A 24,878-nucleotide genomic window follows, 5' to 3' on the forward strand; every position below is an offset into this window, starting at 1 on the left:
CCTTAATGACAACCACAGAGCTGCTCCCTGTCATCAGTGTCACCTTTTCTAGACTGCCACATAATTGACACCATATAGGTTATAGTTTTTAACCTTTTGAAACTGGCTTTTTCACTCAGCATAAGGCCTTTGATACTCATCTCATTTGATACCATCGTGGTTTGTTTTCTTTTATTGCTGAGTACTCTGTTCCACTGTATGACTAGACCACAACCTGCTTATTCATACACCCTGTGAAGGACATTGAGTTGTTGCAGTTTAGGGCAATTAAGACTGCAGTGGTTTGGTGAGTCCAGAACCTGACAGAGGAGGACAGGAGGCTGGTGACTCAGGATGGGCTTGGTGTTCAAGTCCAAAGGCCATCTGCTGGAAATCTAGGAAGAGCTATGGGGCAGATGAGGTCTAGTGGAGAATTCCCTCTTGCTGAGGGGAGGTTAACCTTCTGTTCTATTCAGGTCTTCAACTGATTGGAAGAGGCCCACCCACATTAACAAAAGGATAGTTGCTTTACTCAAATTTAAACCTAAATATCACCCCCAAAACATCCTCCCAGAAACATCTAGAACAATGTTTGATCAAATATATGTAGGAGCACTGTGGTCCAGAAAAGTGGAACATAAAATTAAACATCATAATCAGTACTATTTTAATTTTTTGGATGAAAATTGAGGTAGAGAATATTATATTGTATACAATAATTTGTTTTTTATCTACCTACACTTGCTTTTTTCTTATTTGATTTGTAGAAGCTCTTTGAATACTAGTACATAAACCCTTTTTATGTATGTAGATAGTCTTGTTAACGATTTTTTCCACAGCTTTATAGTTTTATGTGCTCATATTTGTCATTTCTTTGATGACTTCTCTGTTTATATCACACTAGGAACAAGTCATCTCATTTACAAAGCTTAAAGATTGTAGGGTTTCCCTGGTGGTCCAGTGGTTAAGAATCCGTCTGCCAGTGCAGGGAACATGGGTTTGATCACTGCTCCCAGAATATTCCACATGCCTCTGGGCAACAAAGTCCCAAGGGCCATAACTGCTGAGCCTGTGTGCATACAGCCTATGGTGTAAACAAGAGAAGCCACTTCAATGAGAAGCCCAAAGCACTGCAAGAAGGAGTAGCCCCCACTCACCACAACTAGAGAAAGCTCGCAGGCAACAGGAAGACCCAGTGCAGCCAGTAAATAAATAAATTTAAAAACTATATAATATCTATACAACTTCTCTACAATATTTGCAAAAAAAAAAAAAAAAAACCCACAAAACTCTCCACACCACTTTATTTCAACCTTTATCCAAAAATGTAAAAAATGTGTACTTCTGAGTATCCGATGTTCACCTCCAACCTCATAAGCAAGTGGAGAGAGAAGGTCAGGATAGAAGGTCAGAGCTCCTCCCCTTCCTGGAGGAAAGGGAAGCTACGGGTGTGGCACAGGATGAGAACACCAGGGCCCGATGGAGAAAGGGACCCTCTTTCTCCTGGCACCAGACTAAGACATCGCCCACTCCACCCCACGGCTATCCATTCTCTTCAACAGAGAACACACAAAATTATCGAACTTGTACAGGAACGCGGAACATGGTGCAGGCGGCAAGCAGCTAGCTGACCAGGAGGACTAGAGCTTGTCCCCCTGCTTCTTTGCAGGCAGGATGGTGAACAGCTCAGCTTCCTCCTCCTCACTCCCCTCTCCTATGCTCTCCTCCTCAGAAACATCATTGGTTCTGCATAGGGCCAGAACTTGACAAGAGGTGGAAGGTTACAGGTAGCTGAAGCTGGAAGTCATCCGAACAGCATAGGTTGGCAGGACAACTTGAGGCTGGCCACAGGTACTGTGATCTCCTGGTGATCATGGTTCCGGGCCATGACTTCTACAATGTTACACTCTTCTTTGTGCCCTGCCCACCCCCAACCTGGTGAGGCAGAGCATGGTCAAAACCAGAATATGCTCTGCACCATCCTCTTCCTCTACCTTGAAGATGAAAGAGCAGGTGTGGCCTGGGAGTTCACAGATGAAGAAAAGCTGTCCATAGTAATGGAGCCAGCACCCGCTCCCCCGCCTCCCTGCCAGGCTCCACTCTTCTAACTCAAGAAACGCCAAGATGGCAGCACCGCCAGCCACATGGCAAAGGCCGTCAGCCACATTTCTGTATGTTTAAAAAATATATTTGATCTTTAAAACACTGGAAGTTACTTTTGCTCTCTAACTGCAACTCTTCCAAATAGGCAGTCAACTACCCCAACATTACTTACTAAATACCCTATCCTTTCCCATAGTTATCGGAAATGGACTTGGATCACTTAAGTTGAATGTCTCCTCAAAATATAAAACAAGATAAAATGTTTTACCCATGCTATGAGCAAAAATGTTAAAGATTCAAAAAATCCAGCTTTAGAGAAGGTTATGGAAATAGGTACTCTCATACACTGTTGGGGGAAATGTACATTACTAAACATTTTGGGGAAGGTAATATGAAAATATCTACCAAAAATTTGAAAGTACATCTCTTTGACCCAGGAATTATATCAATTACATTTCTAAAAAATCAATCTAACCAAAATACTCACACAGGTCTAGGCAGACAGATAGATTGTTATTCGGCAAAGCACTGTTTGTTATGACAAAGGAATGGAAAAGTGAAAATGGGCCCTAAATGACTGCATTCATTAGAGGACGGTCCTAAAAAATACACCACGTAGCTAATGGAAAGAATACTGTAGGGTTTCCCTGGTGACTCAGTGGTAAAGACTTTGTCTGCCAATGCAGGAGACATGGGTTTGATCCCCAGTCCGGGAAGATTCCACATGCTTCAGAGCAACTAAGCCCATGTGTCACAATTATTGAGCACATGTGCCATAACTACTGAAGCCTGAGTGCCCTAGAACGCATGCTCCACAACAAGAGAAAGCCTCGCTCACCACAACTAGAGAAAAGCCCTCAATGGATTATCCAAAGCAGATTTAACATGCAGGAAAGGAGATGAGACAAGGTGGAGTGAAGAAAGAGAAACCAGTGTCCCACCCTCCTCTGCAGGCTGTGAGCCCAAGGCAAGGAAGACCCAGCACAGTCAAAAATAAAAACAAATAAGTAAACAAATATTTTTAAAAAAGAATACAGTAGCTCTATGTGTACTAACATGGAAAAATCACCAAGGCATATTTTATAGTAAAAAATGAAACATTTCAGAACATTATATATAGTATGATTCCATTTACCCATTCTTAAATTCTATATTTATATATGTACATATATGGGTATAAACAAAAGAGATGTTTACTAGGAAGGGAGAAATGTCAGGAAGAAGTGAAGTTGCCTTTCACATTTGACTTCTGTATTGTTGGATGCTTTTATAATAAGAATATACTCATGTATTGGGTGGGCCAAAAAGTTCAAATGGAAAAATGAAAAATGGAAAAAACCCAAATGAACTTTTTGGCCAAGACAACATGATTATGCAATTTTTTAAAAATACAGAAATAATAATGGAAGAACACTCATCACTTTGATCTGATTCAAGCTAGATCAGAGAACAGGGCACAAAGATTCAAGCTGTCTGAACACTCGCACGGGCCACTGTGAGGTCAGCTGGGACTGAAGATGAATCACGCCACCCACTCAGGACTCCAAGGGTCCACCCCTAGCGCTGGGGAAGGGTGAGGTGGCTACACTGCCATCAAACCTAAAACAGGGAAGGCAGGAGCTTCTTTAAGGAAAATGGGAGTGGCAAGCAGGGAGGGTCATCAAATAATGACCACCAGGGTGAATGCACAGGAAATGTGTGTTGGGAACATCATTACCTCTCATGCGGGGCGCCAGCCTATGAATGCCCTTGGACACCGCCATTTCTCCCAGTGATACAGAAAATGCAACCTACATGGGAAGGAAAATCCAAAACAGAAGGAATATACGGATATGTATAGCTGATTCACTCTGCTGTACAGTAGAAAGTAACACAACATTGTAAAACAACTACACTCCAATAAAAAAAATTTTTTTTAAAGATTACAAGGGCAAAGTTCTAGGAAAAATACAACTCAATAAAACCGACTTTAAAAGAAAAAAAAAAAAAATGCATCCACAGGGTATCAGGAGAATCACACCCAGACAGAACCCTGTCTGCTTGTCTCCAGGGAACCAGTCACAGGAAATCATCAGAAATGAGTTCAAAAGGCAGTCAGATTTCTGGCATGTGCTCCTGATCTCTTCCCAGACTGGTCTCCAGGTGCCCTCAAAGAGCAGGCATGAGATTTCCCCCAAATTAAAGGGCTCCCATCAATAACCTCAGATATGCAGATGTCACCACCCTTAGGGCAGAAAGTGAAGAGGAACTCAAAAGCCTCTTGATGAAAGTGAAAGAAGAGAGTGAAAAAGTTGGCTTAGAGCTCAACATTCAGAAAACAAAGATCATGGCATCTGGTCCCACCACTTCATGGGAAATAGATGGGGAAACAGTGGAAACAGTGTCAGACTTTATTTTTCTGGGTTCCAAAATCACTGCAGATGGTGACTGCAGCCATGAAATTAAAAGATGCTTACTCCTTGGAAGAAAAGTTATGACCAACCTAGATGATAGCATATTGAAAAGCAGAGACATTACTTTGCCAACAAAGGTCCGTCTAGTCAAGGCTATGGTTTTTCCAGTGGTCATGTATGGATGTGAGAGTTGGACTATGAAGAAAGCTGAGTGCCAAAGAATTGATGCTTTTGAACTGTGGTGTTGGAGAAGACTCTTGAGAGTCAGTCCCTTGGACTGCAAGGAGATCCAACCAGTCCATTCTCAAGGAGATCAGCCCTGGGATTTCTTTGGAAGGAATGATGCTAAAGCTGAAACTCCAGTACTCTGGCCACCTCATGCGAAGAGTTGACTCATTGGAAAAGACTCTGATGCTGGGAGGGATTGGGGGCAGGAGGAAGAGGGGACGACAGAGGATGAGATGGCTGGATGGCATCACCAACTCAATGGATGTGAGTTTGAGTGAACTCCGGGAGATGGTGATGGACAGGGAGGCCTGGTGTGCTGCAATTCATGGGGTCGCAAAGAGTCAGACACTACTGAGTGACTGAACTGAACTGAAATGACTTGAGATGCATGGCAACAGTCTGTGAGGTACAGTGTCATACTTTGTGGGGAGGAGGGTCCTATCGCAACAGCTAGAAAGTGGAATTTTAAAAAAGTTACTTAGGGGGAAAAAAAATGCAGAGCCAAAGCTGGACTTTGGTGGCAAGACTCTGGCTCACAAACATTTTTCAGTGAGGGGGAAGAGGTGAAGGTATAACTGAGGCACTTGAGATTGCTCAAAACTGTACTCCCTGAAGGCAGGTGTTACATACACATGCGGTGGGGCGGGGAAGGGGGGGGGGGATGTCATTCCTCCTGCATAGTGTGGCCAAAAAGGATGGAGACCATTGCCTTAGCCTATGAGGTTGTCTGCCAAAGAAGCACAGCAGCAGAGCTGGTGGAGGGCTTGACAGTTTGGTAAAGCTTTTCCTCAGGGATGATCTAACTTGTAAAATAATTCTGAGGGGTTGGCATCATTCCACTTTCTTGACAGACGACAGCACAGAGGATCAGGTCTGTGGAATGGACACAGGGCATTAAAAAGGAGGACCTCTGCTGTTTCAGTTTCAGTCAAAATCAATCAACAGATATGAAGTACAACCGCAACGTGATGGTGTTAGATCTTCGATGCAGACTCTGCAGACTCTGGAAACTGGTTTTGTGAACATAAGCTCAACTCTGGCCAAATACAAGAAGTTGGCAAGTGGAAGAGGCAGGCAGGGAGGAGCTGTGAGTGTTCTGTGTTCTGATCCCAGTGGGAAGAAGCAGGGGAGCTTCCTGCTCACTGATGAGATAACACTAGAGGGATGTCAAGACAGCTGCTGGCAGAACCGAACCTACCTCTGAAGTTTAGGGAAGCAAGGGCTGGTGCCAGATGCTGGCTGGGAGAAATAAAAACTGAAGAGCTTGCTGGGACTGGGAGGCAAAAATGGGAGAGAAGCTACACTGGATTGAGCTGCTGTTCCACCAACAATGGGACAAAGGTATGAGGCTCCCTTGGACCAAAAAAGGGCACTTTGCTGAGAAGCCAGCCTAAAGGCATTTTATAAATGATGCCATCCAATGGGGCAGCCTAGAGGAGCCATGCAGACCTACAGAGGGGATGCCAAGGGGAGGAGGTATTCCACATGCAAGGGAAAGGTGCCGACCAGGGAGGTCCAAGGATCAGCGAAAGGTCCCCATTGGAGAATGAGTTGGCACTAGATGTCTGTCCCATTCAGAGGGCACTGGTTCCAGGCCATAAATGCACCAGGCCAGCCTGACATCCACTGCCCATTCCACCTCCTCTCTGTCCACAGGGTGGGACCCTCAATGGATCCAAAATGAAATTAACATGCAGGAGAAGAGAGGAGACAAAGTGGAGCAAAGAAAGAGAAACCGGACAGTGTCCCACCCTCTTCTCCAGGCTGTAAGCCAGAGGCACTGCAGAGCTTCAGGGAGAAGCTCTATTTAGAATAGAATTAAGAATTTTGATGTTATACTGGCCTGGAGCTATGTGATTATTTAACTGGACTGGACTTTTTATTGTTTGAGTGTCTGAAGAAGCCCTGGCACCCAAGGAGCCATGCAAGCTGTAGGAAGAAGAGATATAGGGGAAAATAAAGTTAAGGTTTACTTGAACCTGCCCAGTCCAGTCCACTGAATAACATGGTTATATTTGTTTTAGGGGCTTCCCAGGTGGCTTGGTGGTAAAGAATCAGCTTGCAATGCAGGAGTCCCGGGAGACACGAGTTCAATTCCTGGGTGGGGAAGATCCCCTGGAGAAAGGAATGGTGACCCCTCAAGTATTCTTACCTGGAGAATCCCATGGACAGAGGAGCCTGGCGAACTACAGTCCATGGGATTGCAAAGAGTTGGACACAACTGAAGCAACTGAGCATGTGTGCGTTCATTTCAGATGGCCTCGGGGTGCAGTAATATCCTCTGTGGTATGCGGCATCTACACATCCAGGGCAGCTCTTGGCTGAGGCCAGCTGGACCAGACTGCATGTGCAGGGAGGGGCTGCTGCCCGGGAGCAGACCCTGGACCATCTACCCACACCAGGGCCCGTGGAAGCACCAGCCTGGAAGGCATCTGGCCCAGGGCTCAGCATCACTCTTCTGATGTGAACACTTAATAAAGATAAATGTAAAGTTGCAGGACTATCTTGACACGACTTGACTTTGAAACTGTGGCCCATTTCCAGCTCTATATCTGTAAAGAAGTCCATCAAAAAAAACAAATTCTAAAACTATTTTATGAGTCATTGTTGCTATTCAGTCACTCAGTTATGTCTGACTATTTTTGACCCCATGGACTGCAGTATACCAGCCTTCCCTGTCCTTCACTATCTCCTGGGTTTGCTCAAACTCATGTCCATTGAGTTGGGGATGCCATCCAACCATCTCGTCCTCTGTCGTCCCCTTCTCCTGCCCTCCATCTTTCCCAGCATCAGGTCTTTTCCAATGAGTTGGTTCTTTGCAGCAGGTGGCCAAAGTACTGGAGCTTCAGCTTCAGTCCTTCCAATGAATATTCAGGGTTGATTTCCTTTAGGATTGACTGGTTTGATCTTGCTGTCCAAGGGACTCCCAAGAGTCTTCTCCAACACCACAGTTTGAAAGCATCAATTCTTCGGCACTCAACGTTCTTTATGGTCTGGTTCTATTTCTTTCTTGTTAGGAATGCCATCCCACTATTAAATGTCATTTGGGCATTTCATCACTTGTTTTTTCATATACTGGGAACCTCAAAATATGGAAATGATCTGGACTGTCCTGACCTTTGAGAGGCCCCACTGTGGGCCTCTGGTCACCCTTTGGTTGCCTAGCATTTGAAATCCTTTCTGTGTTGAAGAAACTGCCCACATGTGAACTTTGAATTTTGGTGAGAAGCAGAGCCCTGCTCCCACTGGAGAAGCTGATAGCTGTAGGTCCTGGTGTGAGCCTACATCAGGGCCTACATCAGCCTATTTTCTGAGCAGCCCTATTAGGTTTGGCCCCTCAAGTGCACCTGCCCCAATTCTGAATGTGAGGCTGCAGTGTGGTACAGAGGAGGGAAGTCATGGTGAGAAGGAATGTGGCTCTGGGGCCCAAGGTTCAATGTAGTGTGTGTGTGTGTGTGTGCGTGTGTGTGTGTGTGTGTGTGTGTGTGTGTGTGTGTGTGTGTGTTGAGGGAAAGGCTACTGAATCCTCACTGGGTTGGATCTGAGGCATGATTTTACAGTGGTCCTGGCTACATAGCTTCCTTTATTCTGTAAGCCTGGTTCTCCAGCCTTGCTGCCAAGTCTCTAAGCTATCCAACATCTTATCAGATAATCCCTAAATTAGCCAGAGTTGACCTCTGTTGCTTCAATTAAGAGCCATCACTTAGACACTGAGTGGCACAATGATTATGGGCTGAAAAAGCCTGTGTTCTCTTGAGAGGTGCTCAACTTATTCTTAATCAGAAAAATGGAGTTGCATTAAAACAGCAAGGAGACACTGCTGGAAATCCATTCAACTGGCAAAAAAAAAAAAAAAAAAAAAAGCAACACAGAAACTGGATAAAGCTGAGTCTGGCTGGGGATGTGGTTCAGAGATCCAATGTTGGCGAGGCTATTACTCTGCCCTTTTTGTTTTTTATGTCTACTTTGGGTTTATCCCCTCTCTGACCTGAAACAGCACAACTGAAGAAAAGGCTGTGGCTGGGTGGTGTGGACCACACAAAGGACCATTTACATGGACTGTCTCAGCTCCATTAAGCCTAAGGGTTCACTGTGACAAGCAGTATAGCTCATAATACACGCCCAACAAATGTTAGCTACGAATGTTTTCTTTTGCTTTTATTTTTTGAGTAAACTTACACACACACACTCAGAAAAAAGAAATTTTTTTTAACAGTACAAAAGATACATGGAGATTGGTAACTTTCCCTTCTACCCCAATACCCCTCCAATACCCAGTTCTCCTTCCCAGAGACACACCACTGTGAACAGTTCCATAGGCATCCCTTCCTGCAATCTACCCCTCACCCAGCAGCTTCCAGAGGGATCCTTTGGAAATGTGGACCAAGTTACCTCACACCTCTGCCCATCAGACCTCAGACACAGGGCCCCACACACTCTGGGCCCTGCCTACTGCCCTGACCTTATTCCCACAACTCTCCCTCAGCCCTCTTGCAGCAGCTCTGGCCTCCCTGACCTCCTCTGACACGCTGTGGCTCATCTCAGGGCTGGCCATGCTCTGCCTGGACCAACCCCCGACAGTCTCACCCTCATGCTCTTCTTTCTTGCAGTGTATGGTGTTAGTCGCTCAGTCGTGTCCGACTCTTTGCAACCCTGTGGACTAGTAGCCCGCCAGGCTCCTCTGTACATGGAATTTCCCAGGCAAGAATACTGGAGTGGATTGCCATGCCCTTCTCCAGGGAATCTTCTCGACCCAGGGATTGAACCTAGGTCTGCTGCATTGCAGGCAGAGTCTTTACCATCTAAGCCACCAGGGAAGCCCTTTTTTCTTGCAGGGCTCTGCTCAAATATCACATCCTCTGAGAGCCCTTTTTGGACTGCCCTAGCTCTCTGCCCCTTTACTCTGTTTTTCCAACCTCCATCTTCCTTCTTAGCACCAGCCTGGCCCCCAACTTGAGGTTATGTATCTGTTTATCAATCTATTTCTTGTCTTATCACAATGGAACATCTGCTCCGGGAGGTAAGGTCGGTTTACCGCTGATTCCCCAGCAACAGCTAGTGCTGTTACCTAAGGGCTCTCAGAAAGAACTCATTGGGTGAATATGTGGGTGTAGGTCTGTTCTCTCTTACAACTCACTAGTCTCACAACTTGCTTTTTCTCATCTAACAATAAGCCTCAAAGTCTGGTCTACCATGGTGTATGTAGACCTGCCTCATTATTTGTAACAGATGCTCAGTATTTCAACTGATTGGATGCCCATGGTTTTTATTTAACCAGACCCTTTGTTGATGGACAGAGGTTGTCCCTAGTCTTTTATTATCAGAGAACCAATAAACAAAAAACACTGTGATGAATATACTTCTTTGTGCACATGAGAAAGTATATCCACACAATAAACTCATGAATATCAACTTGCTGGGTTAGATGATATCAAGTTTTTAAGTTTGAGAGATGTCATCCAGTTGCACCCGTGGAGATGTGTCCCAAGTAACAAGCGGAGAGAGAGGCATAGCAGATGAGGTCAGAGTATGACAGGCAGGAAGCCAAAACAGTTGAACTTGGAGGCCATTGTAAGGATTAGGGCTTTGATGAGTAAGATAGGGAGATCATGGAATTTTGAGCAGAGGAGAGACAGACTTACTCATGTTTTAAATGATCATTCTGGCTGTTGTGTGGAGGACAGACTGAAGGGGACAGCAGATGCAAAGGGGCCAGACAGGAGAAAACAAAGGAACATAGGTGAGAGATGGCGATGCCAGCCTGACCAGGTGGCACCGGAGATGTGGTGAGAAGGGACTGGATTGGGGATATATTCTGAAGATAGAGTGGAGAGGATTTGCTGATGGAGTAGTCAGATCCTGAGAGATACTTTCAAAGAGTCAAAGGGATCTCTCAGGATTTTGGTCTGTCCAACCAGAAGGATGGGGTGGCAAGGTCCATGTCCCTGGAGTCCATTCCTGAGGTGCTGGACGTGAGGGTGGGGGAGGCATCTGGTGAACTTCAACTTCCTAACAGATAAGGTTTCCTGATCTTAGACTGTGTGGTTTCAAAGGGGTTTCATGGAACTGTCAGGGGCCCAGCTTGAATGACGGTAGTGGCTAACTCTAGCCCAGCTCCCGGGTCAGGCCCACATTCCTCCTTTCTGTTTATTTCCATTGTTGGTACGTGCTGGGCTGCACACCTCCATCTCTATCATTTTAAAAAGCACAGCAGACGGGACTTCCTTTGCAGGCCAGAGGTTAAGGCTCTGCGTTCCCAGTGCAAGGGGCACGAGCTGATCCCTAGTCAGGGAACTAGATCCAAAAACTAAAATAAAAAGTACAGCAGAAATGAACACAACATTGTAAAGCAACTAGACTCCAATAAAAATTAATTTGAAACAAAAAATAAAAGAATTGCATCATCAAAAAAAAAATCCATTTCCGAGTCACTCCATTTTTTTGCAACCCTACCTCTGCTCATCACCTCACCTGTTGTCGCTGGAAGCTGAAGAGGACAGTGGTGGCTCTGTGTTGTCAAGAGGTCAGGAAGACTCTGAACCAGAAGGAAGCTATCAGATTCTGACTGGCCACAGAGGTTTACCGGGGACATAGCTAATCCTCAGAGAGGAAGATTAGATCAACAAATGAGACACTGTCATCCAAGGTCAAACAACTCCAGATAAGCCAACACACCCAGGCTCACCCCGTGTGCTCTTGTGGGGCCCAGAGGCTGTGCAGCCCAGCATATCTTGCAGGCCCACCCACACTGGCCTTCTTTCAATTCCCCTGATACTGCAGTCTTGTTCCTGGTGCAGAGCTTTGGATTTTGCCATCCGCTCTACCTGAAACCATGCTGGGAAAGATTGAAGGCAGGAGGAGGAGGGGCAACAGAGGATGAGATGGCTGGATGGCATCATCGACTCAATGGTCACGAGTTTGAGCAAACTCCGGGAGATAGTGAAGAACAGGGAAGCCTGGCATGGTGCTGTCCATGGGGTCGCAGAGTCAGATACAACTGAATGAGCGACTGAACAACTACCTGGAATGCCCTTCATGTGTCTGGCTCAGCAGTTCAAATACGCCTCTTCAGCGCAGGCCTGTCCTGACAGCCTCACCTAAAGAAAGCCCTATGCCAGACTCTCTTTAGATTTGCTTCCTTCCTTCACTTGAAATCACCTGCTTTGTGTGTTTACCTGTTTACCCTATGTCTTGCTCACTCGTGTCCCCAGCATCCAGAACCACACCTTGCACAGGGCCTTTGATGGCTGGGAAGCGGGGTGACAGGTGTGGCATGGTGGGGAGCAGTGTGACTCACTCCCAGGTAAACTTAGTTGAGTTGGACTGGAGATGCTGCACTGCCCACTCCCATGATGCCACTGGGTGGGGTCACTGAAGCTCTGTGATTTAGTTAACAACTTAGTCTGAATGCCCACAAGGCTGGGGTCTTAGGGACACCAAGGATTTCCCAATACTGGTGACTTGGAGAACAGAATGGAGACTTTAAAAAGAAGGTAAAAAGCACGAGTTCTGACTCACTCCTCTAGTATCATCAGCTAATAAGCTCTCACAGGCACATCCAGCTCCAATCCTTTTACTCCCAGCCACAAGTAATCAAGTGCCTGGGCTTCCCTGGTGGCTCAGCGATAAAGAATCTGCCTGCCAATGCAGGAGATGCGGGTTCAATCCCTGGGTCAGGAAGATCCTGTGGAGGGGGAAATGGCCACTCACTCCAGTATCCCTGCCTGGGAAATCCCATGGACAGAGGAGCCTGGGGGCCTACAGTCCATGGGGCCACAAAATGTTTGAACATGACTTAGCCACTAAACAACAACAATTATCATAATCAAGGGACTGTGCTAGTTTTTTTTTTTTTTTTTTTCCTGAGGACAGACTTCAAAATAGTCATTTCCAGAAGATCCAACCTTACCTAGACTCACTTCGGGAGATACTGCCATTTTCCAAGGCAAAAGGGGGGTTTCCTAAGAGATTCCTGAGGCTTCGGAAATGGCCCAGGGTCCTGGCACCTGCTAGAAGAGAGGGTTCTGCAGGTCTGCATGGCTGGGGGATGAGGATGGAGAAAAGGGGTCCCTCTCTTAGCATTTTAAGCTAATGAAAGCAGTCTTATCCTTATCCAGCAATCTTCACCTTTCCAGTAAGTTTCTGTTGCTCAATCACATGCAGACAGTAAAACAGCATAAAATACCTTGGTAGAGAATGAAAGATAATTATCTTGCCTTCGTCTCCCGTGTATCAAGCATCAAAAGCACTTTATAGGTGCCCATTCTAGGATACACACCATGTGGGTTACAAATGGCAGAAATGTAGAGAGACCATGTGGGTACCAAGGTGGGGAGTGATGCACTAAGTGAGAAGAGATCCTTTCTGGAGGAGAAACGGCTGAGGGTCATGTTTCCTGGGTCATGGGGAGAGAACCAGAGCCTCTGTTGGGAGTGTCGGGCAGCCAGTGGACAGACAAGCACGTTTCCTGAGGAGAGACAAGCATCTTGTATGTCTGCCTTGAGATGCTAGCAGGGAGCAATGTGGGCCCTACACAGTTTGATGAGAGAACAATGAGAAGAAAGGGTGGTCAAGCAGTGCAGAGATCATGGCAGGAGGGGAATGACTCCGGAGGGGAGAAGAAGGGAGAGGAGAAGAGCCAGAAATAGGCTGCCTGGCAGCAACATGGACTGAATCCATATTACATGAATAGTCTGGGTCCAAAGAAGAAAATATCTGTTAAGAAGGGACCTAATGGGCCAGAGGAAGTCAGGCAATGCTCAAGATGCTAACCAGATTCTGCCAGAGCTGCCTAGAAAGAAATTGATCAGGTCAGGGGCCTTGAGAGAAAAGATGGGGTGGGGGGAGACAGGTGAGGAAAGAGCAGAGGGAGCAGGAAGTGGATGCATGTGCAAAATTGTTTGGAATAATGGCCCACAGAAGGAGAGAGAAGAGATTACTTGGAATGCAGGAGGAGAAAGCTCAAAAAAAGCGATTACGATCTGGATTCTGGAAGAAATATGTTTGGTGGGGCAGAATTTGGTGGGGGATCCAGGTCGAGTTGCCTTGGCAAGAGCTCAACTATTGACTTTCCTCTTTTTGACCACGTGACTCCTCTAGGTATAAAAAAACTGTTGTTTTTTTGGGGAGGTGGAAAGGTGGCCCAGTTAGACAACGTTCCACTTGCTTCTGAGACCTGACATATTTGCAAAGCCATCCATCAGCTTCCAGGAAAAGGCAAGGCTCCTGACTTTGTGCTCAGGGAAGAGCTGAGCACAAACAAAGGTGGAAAGGGAATGGAAGGAATTTAGGTAGATAAATTTAGGAAGAGTGAGCAGAGTATGGGGTTTACTCTAGAAGGAGGGGAGGGAAGAAGGTCATGGAAATGAAAGGGGGCCAGGATAAGTCTAGGGAGAGAGGGTGCTGGTGAGGGCCAGGGCACAGGTAAGCAGAGGAGGAATAGAAAAGGTGAGCTCAATGAGTTGGGTCATCTCCCTTTTCACAGGGCCCTCTACTTCTGAGATTTTTCCAATTTAGAAGTGAGATACACGGGTGGGCCACCAGTAATATGTTACCAGTAACAGGTTAGGGACTCAAGTTTAATTTTAAACATACACTTGTAAATGATGAATGAAAGGAGATTAAATGTTACTCTTTTTTTAACTTTTTATTTTATATTGGAGTATAGCCAATTAACAATGTTGTGATAGTTTCAGGTGAACGGCAAAGGGACTCAGCCATACATATACGTGTATCCATTCTCCCCTAAACTCCCCTCCAATCCAGGTTTCTGCCTAACATTGAGCAGAGTTCCCTGTGCTATGCAGTAGGACTTCGTTGGCTATCCGTCTCAGATACAGCAGTGTGTTGTTGTTGTCGTTTAGTTGCTAAGTCATGTCTGACTCTTTTCCTACCCCATGGGACTGTAGCCCACCAGGCTCCTTTGTCCATGGAATTCTCCAGGCAAGAATACTGGAGTGGGTTGCCATTTCCTTCTCCAGGGCATCTTCCAGGCTCAGAGATCCAACCTGCATTGGCAGGCAGATTCTTTACCACTGAGCCACCTATGAAGCACATAATAGTGTGTACAAGGAGTTTAAAGGTTATTCTTGATTGACATACATCTCACGTACATGCTTTCTTCAAGGGGGAGAAAGGGTGAACTGGCTGGCATGGGAACTGTGGTGGTTCTGGTGAAATCACTGGTTATATGTGAAGCAGAAGGAAACAAGCCGATGCTGGGAGGACTTAGAATGATTCCCAGAGTCACATGACTGATCCACGGCATGGCCTGGACTGGAATCCTGGTCCCAGTCAGGCCCCTCTGTTACCCTACCCGGAACCTACAGGTTGTCTTTGAATGGCTCCGCATAGAACTGAGAAGCGGGGCATCTGAGGCTCACCTTGGGCTTGAGGTGTTTTCCCCTCAAGCTCAACCAAAGTCCCATTTTCAGAGCTGAAGCTGAGAATTTTGTGTTCAAGCCCTGCGACTTGGGGAGAGAAAAGAAAAAGAAAACAGGTCAAAGATTAGGAGAGGAAAAAGCCACAGGCAGGTCAAGTAGAATTTGGAAATGTTCAGAGATAGTCTTGGGGTTACCCAGTCTTCGTGAGGAACTACAGTTCACACAGCCATTCATTGACGGACAGAAGTTGATTCAGTACCTGCTATGTGTCGGGCACAGTTCTAGGTACTTAAGACAGAGGACCACACAGCCCTCACATGTATCCTTTCTTTAAAAAAAAAAAAATTTGTTTGTTTTTGGCTGCTCTGGGTTTTTGTCACTGTGCGGGGGCTTTCTCTAGTTGCAACGAGTGGGGGCGACCGACTCTTCACTGTGGTGATTTCTCTTGTTGTGGAGCACAGGCTCTAGAGTGTGCAGGCTCAGTAGTTGGGGCACATGGGCTTAATTATCCAGAGGCAGGTGAATCTTCCCAGACCAGGGATCGAACTCGTGTCCCTTGCATTGGCAGGCAGATTCTTAACCAATGGACCACCAGGGAAGTCCCCCTTTCTACTGGGGACTTGGAGACCTCAGAACTTTTCCTGTGGGAGCTTCTGAGACATCAAAATTCTTAAGACTCTTTCTCTCTCTCTCAATTTGCAGGGCAGAAATGGAGAAGAGGAAGATTCTAAAGAAGTAATTTTCTTGGGTAATTCTGTTGTGTAGATTCTAAAGAAGTAATTTTGTTGTGAAGCAAAAAAGCACAATTTTGTTGTGAAGAAGGACAAGTTCTTTCTCCCTAACACACAGGAAGAAGAATAGTGCTCGGTCTGCAGGGTAGGCAATAATTCCTTAGTGAAACACAGAGGGGAGACACAGAGTCTGATTCACCTTGGTTTGGGGCTAGGAAACTCAGTCAGAGAGAATTCAGACAGCATCTTTTGTCTCTTCAGGAAGGATGGCCCCAAGTCCCCAAAACCTGGGACTTCTCCTTGTCTACTTTCTATCTTTCCTCTTCGGCCTCCCTGCCAACCTCCTGGCGCTGTGGGCCTTCGTGGGGTGCGTGTGCCAGCCCCACCCCACACCCATCCACATCCTCCTGCTCAGCCTGACGCTGGCCGACCTCCTCCTGCTGCTGCTGCTGCTGCTGCTCTTCAAGATGGTTGAGGCTGTGCATAATTTCGCCTGGCCCCTGGAGAACACGCTCTGTGCCCTCACAGGTTTCGGCTTCTACTGTGGCATCTACTGCAGCACGTGGCTGCTGGTGGGCATCAGCGTGGAGCGCTACTGCAGCGTGGCTTTCCCCGTGCAGTACAAGCTGAACCGCCGGCCCGTGTACGGAGTGATCGCTGCCGTGGCCATCTGGATCTTGTCCTTCGGACACTGTAGAGTTGTGATCATTGTCCAGTACTTACCAACCAACTCGTCGCGGGAGGCCAACAGCCGCCCTGTCTGCTATGACAACTTCACCCAAGAGCAGCTGCGCGTGGTGCTTCTGGTGCGGCTGGAACTCTGCCTCCCCTTCTTTTTCATCCCCATGGGGGTCACCATCTTCTGTTACTGGCGTTTGGTGCGAATCCTTCTCTCCCAGTCGCAAGTGGTGACCCGGAAGCACTGGAGAACTGTGGCGCTGGTTGTTGCGACGCTGTTCAATTTCCTGGTCTGTTTCCGGCCCTACAATGTATCTCACGTGGTGGTGTTCTTCCATAAGACCAGCGAAAGGTGGCGGGTCTGCGCCGTGATGCTCACAGCTCTCAATGCCTGCATCGACCCTTTGATTTTGTATTTCTCCTCCTCAGCTGTGCACAGAGCCTTTGATAAAAGGCTGCAGAGCGGGGGCGCCTCCCTGGCAGGGTACTGGAGGAGGCAAGCCGGACAGCCAACTGCAGAGAGAGGAAATGGGAGCTTAGGTGCGGCCATATGAGACTGGATTTGCCAGCCTGGGTTACTGTGTTTTGGGGAGTAGGGGGCTCAAAAAGGGGAACAATGAAACAGAACCAGGGCAAGTTCTCCAGTGCCGAGCTTAAGGGGCAAAGAAGAGCAGTGGGTCTCTTAAATCCATCTCATCCACTGGGTGAGGGTTTTCATTTTGTTCCCTGTGGTTTATGACATTTCCTCATTCGTGGCTAGTACTGCTTGTGGTAAACTATAAGCCCTTTTATCCTGGGATATCAGAGCCGTGAAATTCCTTGCCTTCCCTACCCAGTGTCTGTAAGATGGCAGAGTTCAGTAATAGGCATACCTCCTTACATTATACTTCCAAAATACTGTGGTTTCCACCATTTGAAGGTTTGTGGCAACCGTATATGGCCAATAAAGTATTTCTGAGAGCAATACTTTGCAAAAAGCAACAAAGTATTTCTAAATTTAAAAACTGGGTTGTTGGGTTTTTTTGGATGTAATGTTATTGTACAGTTTACAGTCTAAAGTACGGTATAAGCTTTTGTGTGCATGTGTGTGTATGCTCAGTTGTGTCCAACTCCTTGTGACCCTGTGAACTGTAGTCTGCCAGGCTCCTCTGTCCTTGGAATTTTTCAGGCAAGAAATACTGGAGTGGGTTGCCGTTTTCCTACTCCAGGAGATCTTCCAGACCTAGGAATTGAGCCCACATCTCTTGCGTCTCCTGCATTGGCAGATGGATTCTTTACCACCGAGCCACCATGCTGCTGCTGCTGCTGCTAAGTAGCTTCAGTCGCGTCCAACTCTGTGTGACCCCATAGCACTGGAAACCAAAATATTCATGACTCACTTGATTGCAACATTCGCTTTATTGCAGTGGTCTAGAAACAAAACCTCCATATTGCCAAGGTATGCTGTATCTACTACAGAATTCTTTAGCCCTACGTTTTGCCCTGAATCAGAAGTGGGGATTTCCACATGTTGGGTCTGAACATCCAGCACAGGCAGAGGTCTACAGAGCAAGATAAGATGCTGCCTGTGAGCCCTGACTAAAGCAGTTGAGGGCTCAGGTCTATAATGGGCAAGAAAAAAAGTCCTTGAGAGAAAAGTTAGTAGTGGTGTGAAGAAACTTGGGTCAGGATACTTCTTAGTAGTTATGTCTTATTTTCAATCCCCAATACTGTGTATTTATATGCTTTTTTTCCTTGATCAATCTTGCTAGATGTCTGTTAATTTGTCTTTTCCAAAAACCCAGCTTTTCTCTGGCATTTATCTCTGTATTCTATTTCATTAATGTCTTAATTTTATCTTTACTGTTTCCTTCCTTCTACTTTATTGAGTCTTTTCAGTTGTTCCTTTTCTTACTTTTTAAGGTTGGATACTCATTTATTTCAGCCTTTGTCCTTCACTAATGTAAGTATATAAGGCTATTGCTTGCATGTGTGCTAAATCGCTTCAGTTGTGTCTGACTCTTTGTGACCCTGTAGACTTGGACTGTAGCCTGCCAAGAATACTGGAGTGGATTGCCATGCCCTCCTCCAGGGGATCTTCCCGACCCAGTGATCAAACCCATGTCTCTCATGTCTCCTGCTTTGGCAGGCAGGTTCTTTACCACTAGTGCCACCTGAGAAGCCCCATATAAGGTTATTAATTTCCCTCAATGAAGGAGCCTCAGGAGATGCGGGTTCAATCCCTGAGTCAGAAAGATTCCCTGGAGAGGGGAATGGCAACCCACTCCAGTATTCTTGCCTGGAGAATCCCATGGACAGAGGAGCCTGGTTGGCTACAGTCCATGGGGTCACAAAGAGTCGGACACGAATGAAGCAACTTAGCATGCACATAAGAGCACTTTGAGGGAGATGCCACAATTTTGATTTGCAGAATTTTCATTATTTTGAGTTCTAAATAGGCTCTAATTTCCACCTAATTTTCTTTTCTTTGACTCCTGGGTTTAGAAATGATTCTTAATTTTTAAGCATATAAATTTTAATTGACCCTATTATTATTATTGTTACTCATTGCTAAGTAAATCACACTGCCATCAGAGAATACTATTTTAATAGTACCAGTTCCTTGAAATTTGTTGAAAATTGTTTTTTGGTCTAGAATATAGTCTATCTCATGTTCCATTTGTGAAAAGAATATAGGTTCTGAAATTGTTGATGAGTTCTCGATATACACTTTAGATCAAACTTGTTAATTTGGAATATTCAAATCTTTATAACCTTTATTTACTTTTGTCTGATCTATCAGTTGTATGGAAAGGTGGGTTACAGGCTCCTTCTATGACAGTGAATTTGTCTATTTCTCCCTGTAGTTCAGTCTTCTGAGAATGTTGAATGTCTTTCAACATTAATTTGCCTTAAAATCTATGTTGTCTGATATGAATACAGCCACACCAATATGCGTGGTGTAGTACTACTTTTTCTTAGTAGTATTTGCCTAGTACATTTTTACCCATCCTTTTCTTTTCAAACTCTCAATATCCTGATGTTTTAAATGTGTCTTTTATAAGCAACACATACAGTAGTTGGATATTCTGTAATCCAGTCCTATGATTCAAAAGTATTTGTCTTTTAACTATACCCTTTCATTCATTTATATTTGTGTCATAATTAATTTCCAACATATTTGGATTTACTTCTGCTGTCTTATTTTTAAACACTTTCATTGAAGTATACATACATACTGAACATACATGCATATCATACATGGCCTGATAATAAGTGTACTGGTCAGATGAATTGTCACCATGAACATATTCAAACAAAAAAAACACCTACCATCTTATTTTGTGCTTTCTGGTTTCCTCATATTTTAATATTTCTTTTTATCTTCCCTTGCCTTCCTCCAGGATTAAGTTGGTTTTTTTCCTTTTGTTTTATTTCCCTTCATTTCTCATATCATTCTCATATTGATTTCTCACAATACTGATTTGAAATTATATGCTCTGTCTTTTTTATTGTACTGATTATTTCAGATATTTTAATATGTTAGGAGTGCCTTAGGGTAAGGAGAGACTAACCCCTCTAGTATTCTTGCCTGGAGAATTCCACAGAGGAGCGTGGCAGGCTAGAGTCCATGGGGTCACAAAGAGGCAGACACAACTGAGTGAGTAACACTTTCACTATGTTGATCTAAACTATAGACAGGATTTCTGATTTGAGAAGTTGTATTAACTGGAGGAAAGGAAGGTTCAATACTAATTCTATTTGCCAGTGTCATCCTGAAAAAAAAACTGTACATTTGATTTTTTTTTTTTTTTTTTTTTTTTTTGTCAGCAAAGATTAAAGAAAGCTCATCAGGGTAAAAGTCATGAACACACTTAGTGTCCTTTATTTGGGTGGGTTTCACAGAGCCCCAGTTAGAGCCCCAGTTTTGCAGTTAGAGTACTCAACAACATCTAGTTCATATAATCTAATTCAATGCAACAACTGTTGCACCTGCTGATACATAATTCCTGGAGCATTGTGTTAAGGGGGAGGGGGGAGAGGAAGGTTTGAAGATACCATTAGCAATACTGTTAGGAGAAGCACACTGATTGAAACCGCCCACCCTGGCCAGGCACCATAGTAACCATTTGCATGAGTTGTTTTATGGCAGGAGATCCTGATAAGGAATACGGAACTAATAAGCCACCATCAACCAGAAGAGTTCGGGAAAGGTCCAAAGGAGACACCATGTGTCGGTCCACTTCCCAGAATCCCTCTCACTAGCATCCATCTTGGCTGAGTGATGCGTGCGCCACCAGGAAAGACTCTGAATTAGAATGATTGGCCAAAGACCACCCGGAAACTAATCCCATCACCATAAAACCTGAGACTGCGAGCCACGTGGCAGGGCAATTCTCCTGGGTTCCCTTACCCTACTGCTCTCCACCCGGGTGCCCTTTCCCAGTAAAATCTCTCGCTTTGTCAGCACATGGGTGTCCTCAGACAATTCATTTCCGAGTGTTAGACAAGAGCCCAGTTTCGGACCCTGGAACGGGTCCGCTTTCCTGCAACAATACTATATCTCAGCCTTTCCAGTTTTCAGGTTAGTGGTGGGGAAGGTGCGCTTCCACGGGAAAGGAAATCAGTCACTTGGTTTATGTAAACTCCTGTGAGAGCTCTGTCTCTGAACTGGGCTCAAGATACCACGCCCACAATTAGCACTCCACAACCTTGAAACACATGCCGGTTTGACGATGATACGTTGCTAACTTCTGTCATTTGTGTCACATTAAACAAATACTGTTTTGCAAAGATAAAATTATATTAAACATGTATTTTCAAGCCATCCACGCCATCCTACTTTCATACTATCCTGTGATTCTCACCTCACCTGGCAGAGGCTCTGTTCCCACCCCCACTGGGGTGGAGACCTGCTGGATTACGGAAGTCCACCGAAGAGCCCAGGTCTAGTATTTACAACATCACTCCCAGGAGGAAACTCCACTACAGGGGCAGGGCGCAGAGTGATAAGAGGGAGGCAGGGAAGAGCAAAATGATTTGTGGACTTGAAGATTTTCCACCAGCATAGCAATGCTACTTTGAACATCCCTGTGCATGTCTTTTTGTGCACTTGTGGGAACGTTCCTCCAGGGAGGGAAATACTGCGAGCATGGGCATCTGCATTTTCAGCTTCAGCAGAAACTGCCAAACTCTCTCCAAAGTGATAGCGTAAATCCAGCTCTTTCAAAGAAAAGGCTGGCAGAAGCCCCTGCTACCACGACCACCTTCCCACCAGCTCTTCTTCCAACACTGGCCCTGTAGTCAACACACAGTCGGGAGTCGGAGGGAACAGACCAGGTATGTGCTACTTGCCAACAGGAAAATGAGCTCAAATGAGGCCTGAGACCCTCAAAGTGACCCAGTGGATTGGCATATGCTCCAGATATACACATGGCAGGTACATGTAAATGGACTATGTGGGTATGTCCATATATTGTATAGCTATACACAAGGGCAGGACTTCCCAGGTGGCTCAGTGGTTTAAAAAAAAAAAAATCCTCCAGCTAAGCAGGAGACTCGGGTTCAATCCCTGGGTCAAGAAGATCCCTTGGAGAAGGAAATGGTAACCCACTCCAGTATTTTTGCCTAAGAAATCCCATGGACAGAGGAGGCTGGAGGGCTACAGTCCATGCATTTGCAAAAGAATTGGACATAACGACTAAACAGCAACAGCATGGGCAAGGTGGGGCAGAGAACTTCTTCAGGCCCTTAGGGTAAAGGAGTGGTCTCTCCCCCCAAGCCTCATCTTTCTTAACCAAATCCAGACTGTCAGGAACATTAAAGGAGAGCATATATAGAATCTAGAAAAATGGTACTGAAGAATTTATTTACAGGGCAGCAATGGAGAAACAGACATAGAGAATAGATATATGGACATGGGGAGAGGGGAGGAGAGGGTGAGACGTATGGAAGGACTAACATGGAAATTTACATCACCATATGTAAAATAGATAGCCAACAGGAATTTGCTGTATGGCTCAGGAAACTCAAACAGAGGCTCTGTATCAACCTAGAGGGGTGGGATGGGGAGGGAGATGGGAGGGAGTTTCAAAAGGGAGGTGTTAGGTAGATAGAATAGGGAAAAGGAGCCCAAAATGGCGGTGGCTGAAAGACAAGGAAGGGCAAAGGAAGGTCCGAGGACCAGAGTGAAGACTTCAGGCAGAACAAACAGCATTCCTGGCTAAGCCCAATTTGCATAGGGCAGGCCCAGGTGGAGGAAAAACATATAAAAGGAGGAGCCAAAGTGCTTTCTCACTGACTTTCTCTCCAGCGTGCATGCACTCTTTCTCTCTCTCTCTCCCTCTCTCACTCTCTCTCCATCCCCCGCACTCCTGCACTCTCTTCTCTTTGAGTCTTTGGGTTAGCATGCCTTCACTCTTCGAGGATGGATTCTCCTGCTATCTTCTAAATAAAACAGAGCTGTAACACTGATTTGTCTAAGAGCTATAACGCGGTTTGTCCAAGACCCGAGAGCTGTGACACACCAAGGGCTTTAATGTCCATCGCTCCAAATCTTTGTCGTGACGAGACAAAGAACCGAGGAACATACACTCGTGTGACAGGAGGGGATATATGTATACCTATGGCTGATTCATGCTGAGGTTTAACAGAAAACAACAAAATTCTGTAAAGCAATTATCCTTCAATAAAAAACAAACAAAAAAGGTAGAATAACCCAGTTAATAACACAAATATGCAGATGACCCCCCCTTGGTGGCAGAAAGTGAAAAGGAATTAAAGATCCTTCTGATGAAAGTGAAAGAGGAGAGTGAAAAAGCTGGCTTAAAACCCAACATTCAAAAAAACAAAGATCATGGCATCTGGTACCATCACTTCATGGCAAATAGACCGGGAAACAGTTGGAACAATGAGAGGCTTTATTTTCCTGGGCTCCAAAATCACTGCAGATGGTGAGTGCAGCCGTGAGATTAAAAGATGCTTGCTCCTTGGAAGAAAAGCTGTGGCTAACATTGACAGCATATTAAAAAGCAGAGACATTACTTTGCCAACAAAGATCTGTCTAGTCAAAGCTATGGTTTTTCCAGTAGTCATGTATGGATGTGAGAGTTGGACCATAAAGAAAGCTGAACACTGAAGAATTTATGCTTTTGAACTGTGGTGTTGGAGAAGACTCTCGAGAGTCCCATAGACTACAAGGAGATCCAACCAGTCCATCCTAAAGGAAACCAGTCCTGAATATTCATTGGAAAGACTGATGCTGAAGCTGAAGCTCCAATACTTTGGCCACCTGATGCGAGGAGCCGATTCATTTGAAAAGACCCTGATGCTGGGAAAGATTGAGGGCAGGAGGAGAAGGGGACAACAGAGGATGAGATAGTTGGATGACATTACTGACTCAATGGGCATGAGTTTGAGCAAGCTCCAGGAGATGGTGAAGGACAGGGAAACCTGGAGTGCTGCAGTCGATGGGGTTGCAAAGAGTTGGACACGACTGAACAACAGCAACAACAACACAGTTAAATGTAGATGGCTGGTGAGGGCCTACTGTATTGCACAGCAGGAAAGAGAGAAAAAAGAAGGTACATTCTGTTTGTAGGCCATATGTTGTTAACCTTAAAAATGTATTCCTTTTTTCATTAGGCACAGACAAATACTGTTTGATTCCACTTACACGAGGTACCTGGAATAGTCAAATTCATAGGGTCAGAAAGTGCATTGGTAGATGCCAGGATCCGTGGCATGGAGATGGGGTGGGGAGAGGGGAGGAGGAGTTAGTGTTTAACCGGGACAGAATTTCAGTTTAGGAAGGTGAAAAATTTGGAAGATGAATGATGGTGAGAGTTGTACAACAATGTGAATGTACTTAGTGCCACTGAACTGTACAGTTAAGTATGGTTAAAATAGTATGCTTTATATTATGCAACTTTTACCACAATAAAAAAAAAAATTTTTTTAATGTAGCTGAGGGCTTCCCTGGTGGCTCAGTGGTAAAGAATCTGCCTGCCAATGCAGGAGACACAGGTTCAATCCCTAATCCAGGAAGATCCCACAGGCCTCAGGGCAATTAAGCCCGTGGGTCATAAGTACTGAGCCTGCGCTCTAGAGCACAACTACTGAAGCCCAAGCACCCTAGAGCCCGTGCTCTGCAACAAGAGAGGCCACTGCAACGAAAGGCCTGCACACCGCAACTGGAGTAGCCCCCGCTTACTGCACCTAGAGAAAAGCTTGAGAGCAGTCAAGAAGACCCAGCACAGCCAAAACTAAATAAATAAAAGAATTTTTAAAATAGTAGCAAAGAGGTGTTTCTCCCACATTCCATTGCTTATATCGGAGGTACATTTGATCTGAGAAGAAATGGTGCCTGGAAGAAAATCTTGGTCCTAGAGGAGAAAATCTTGGTC

The 24,878-nt window shown here is 45.4% G+C and overlaps 1 protein-coding gene and 1 pseudogene across 1 annotated transcript; one reads left to right on the forward strand and one right to left on the reverse strand.

Moving 5' to 3' along the window:
* Window positions 1–1,619: 1,619 nt before the first annotated feature.
* Window positions 1,620–11,978, reverse strand: LOC112580115 (annotated as a pseudogene).
* A 4,058-nt stretch (window positions 11,979–16,036) lies between these two features.
* LOC102401562 (free fatty acid receptor 2-like) lies at window positions 16,037–17,328 on the forward strand. Its single transcript, XM_006068839.3, has one exon. The coding sequence runs from the start codon at window positions 16,083–16,085 to the stop codon at window positions 17,046–17,048; it is 966 nt and encodes a 321-aa protein (XP_006068901.1). The 5' UTR covers window positions 16,037–16,082; the 3' UTR covers window positions 17,049–17,328.
* The last annotated feature ends 7,550 nt before the right edge of the window (window positions 17,329–24,878 follow it).

This window comes from Bubalus bubalis, chromosome 18 (assembly GCF_019923935.1).
Source record: "Bubalus bubalis isolate 160015118507 breed Murrah chromosome 18, NDDB_SH_1, whole genome shotgun sequence".
Lineage (NCBI taxonomy): Eukaryota > Metazoa > Chordata > Mammalia > Artiodactyla > Bovidae > Bubalus > Bubalus bubalis.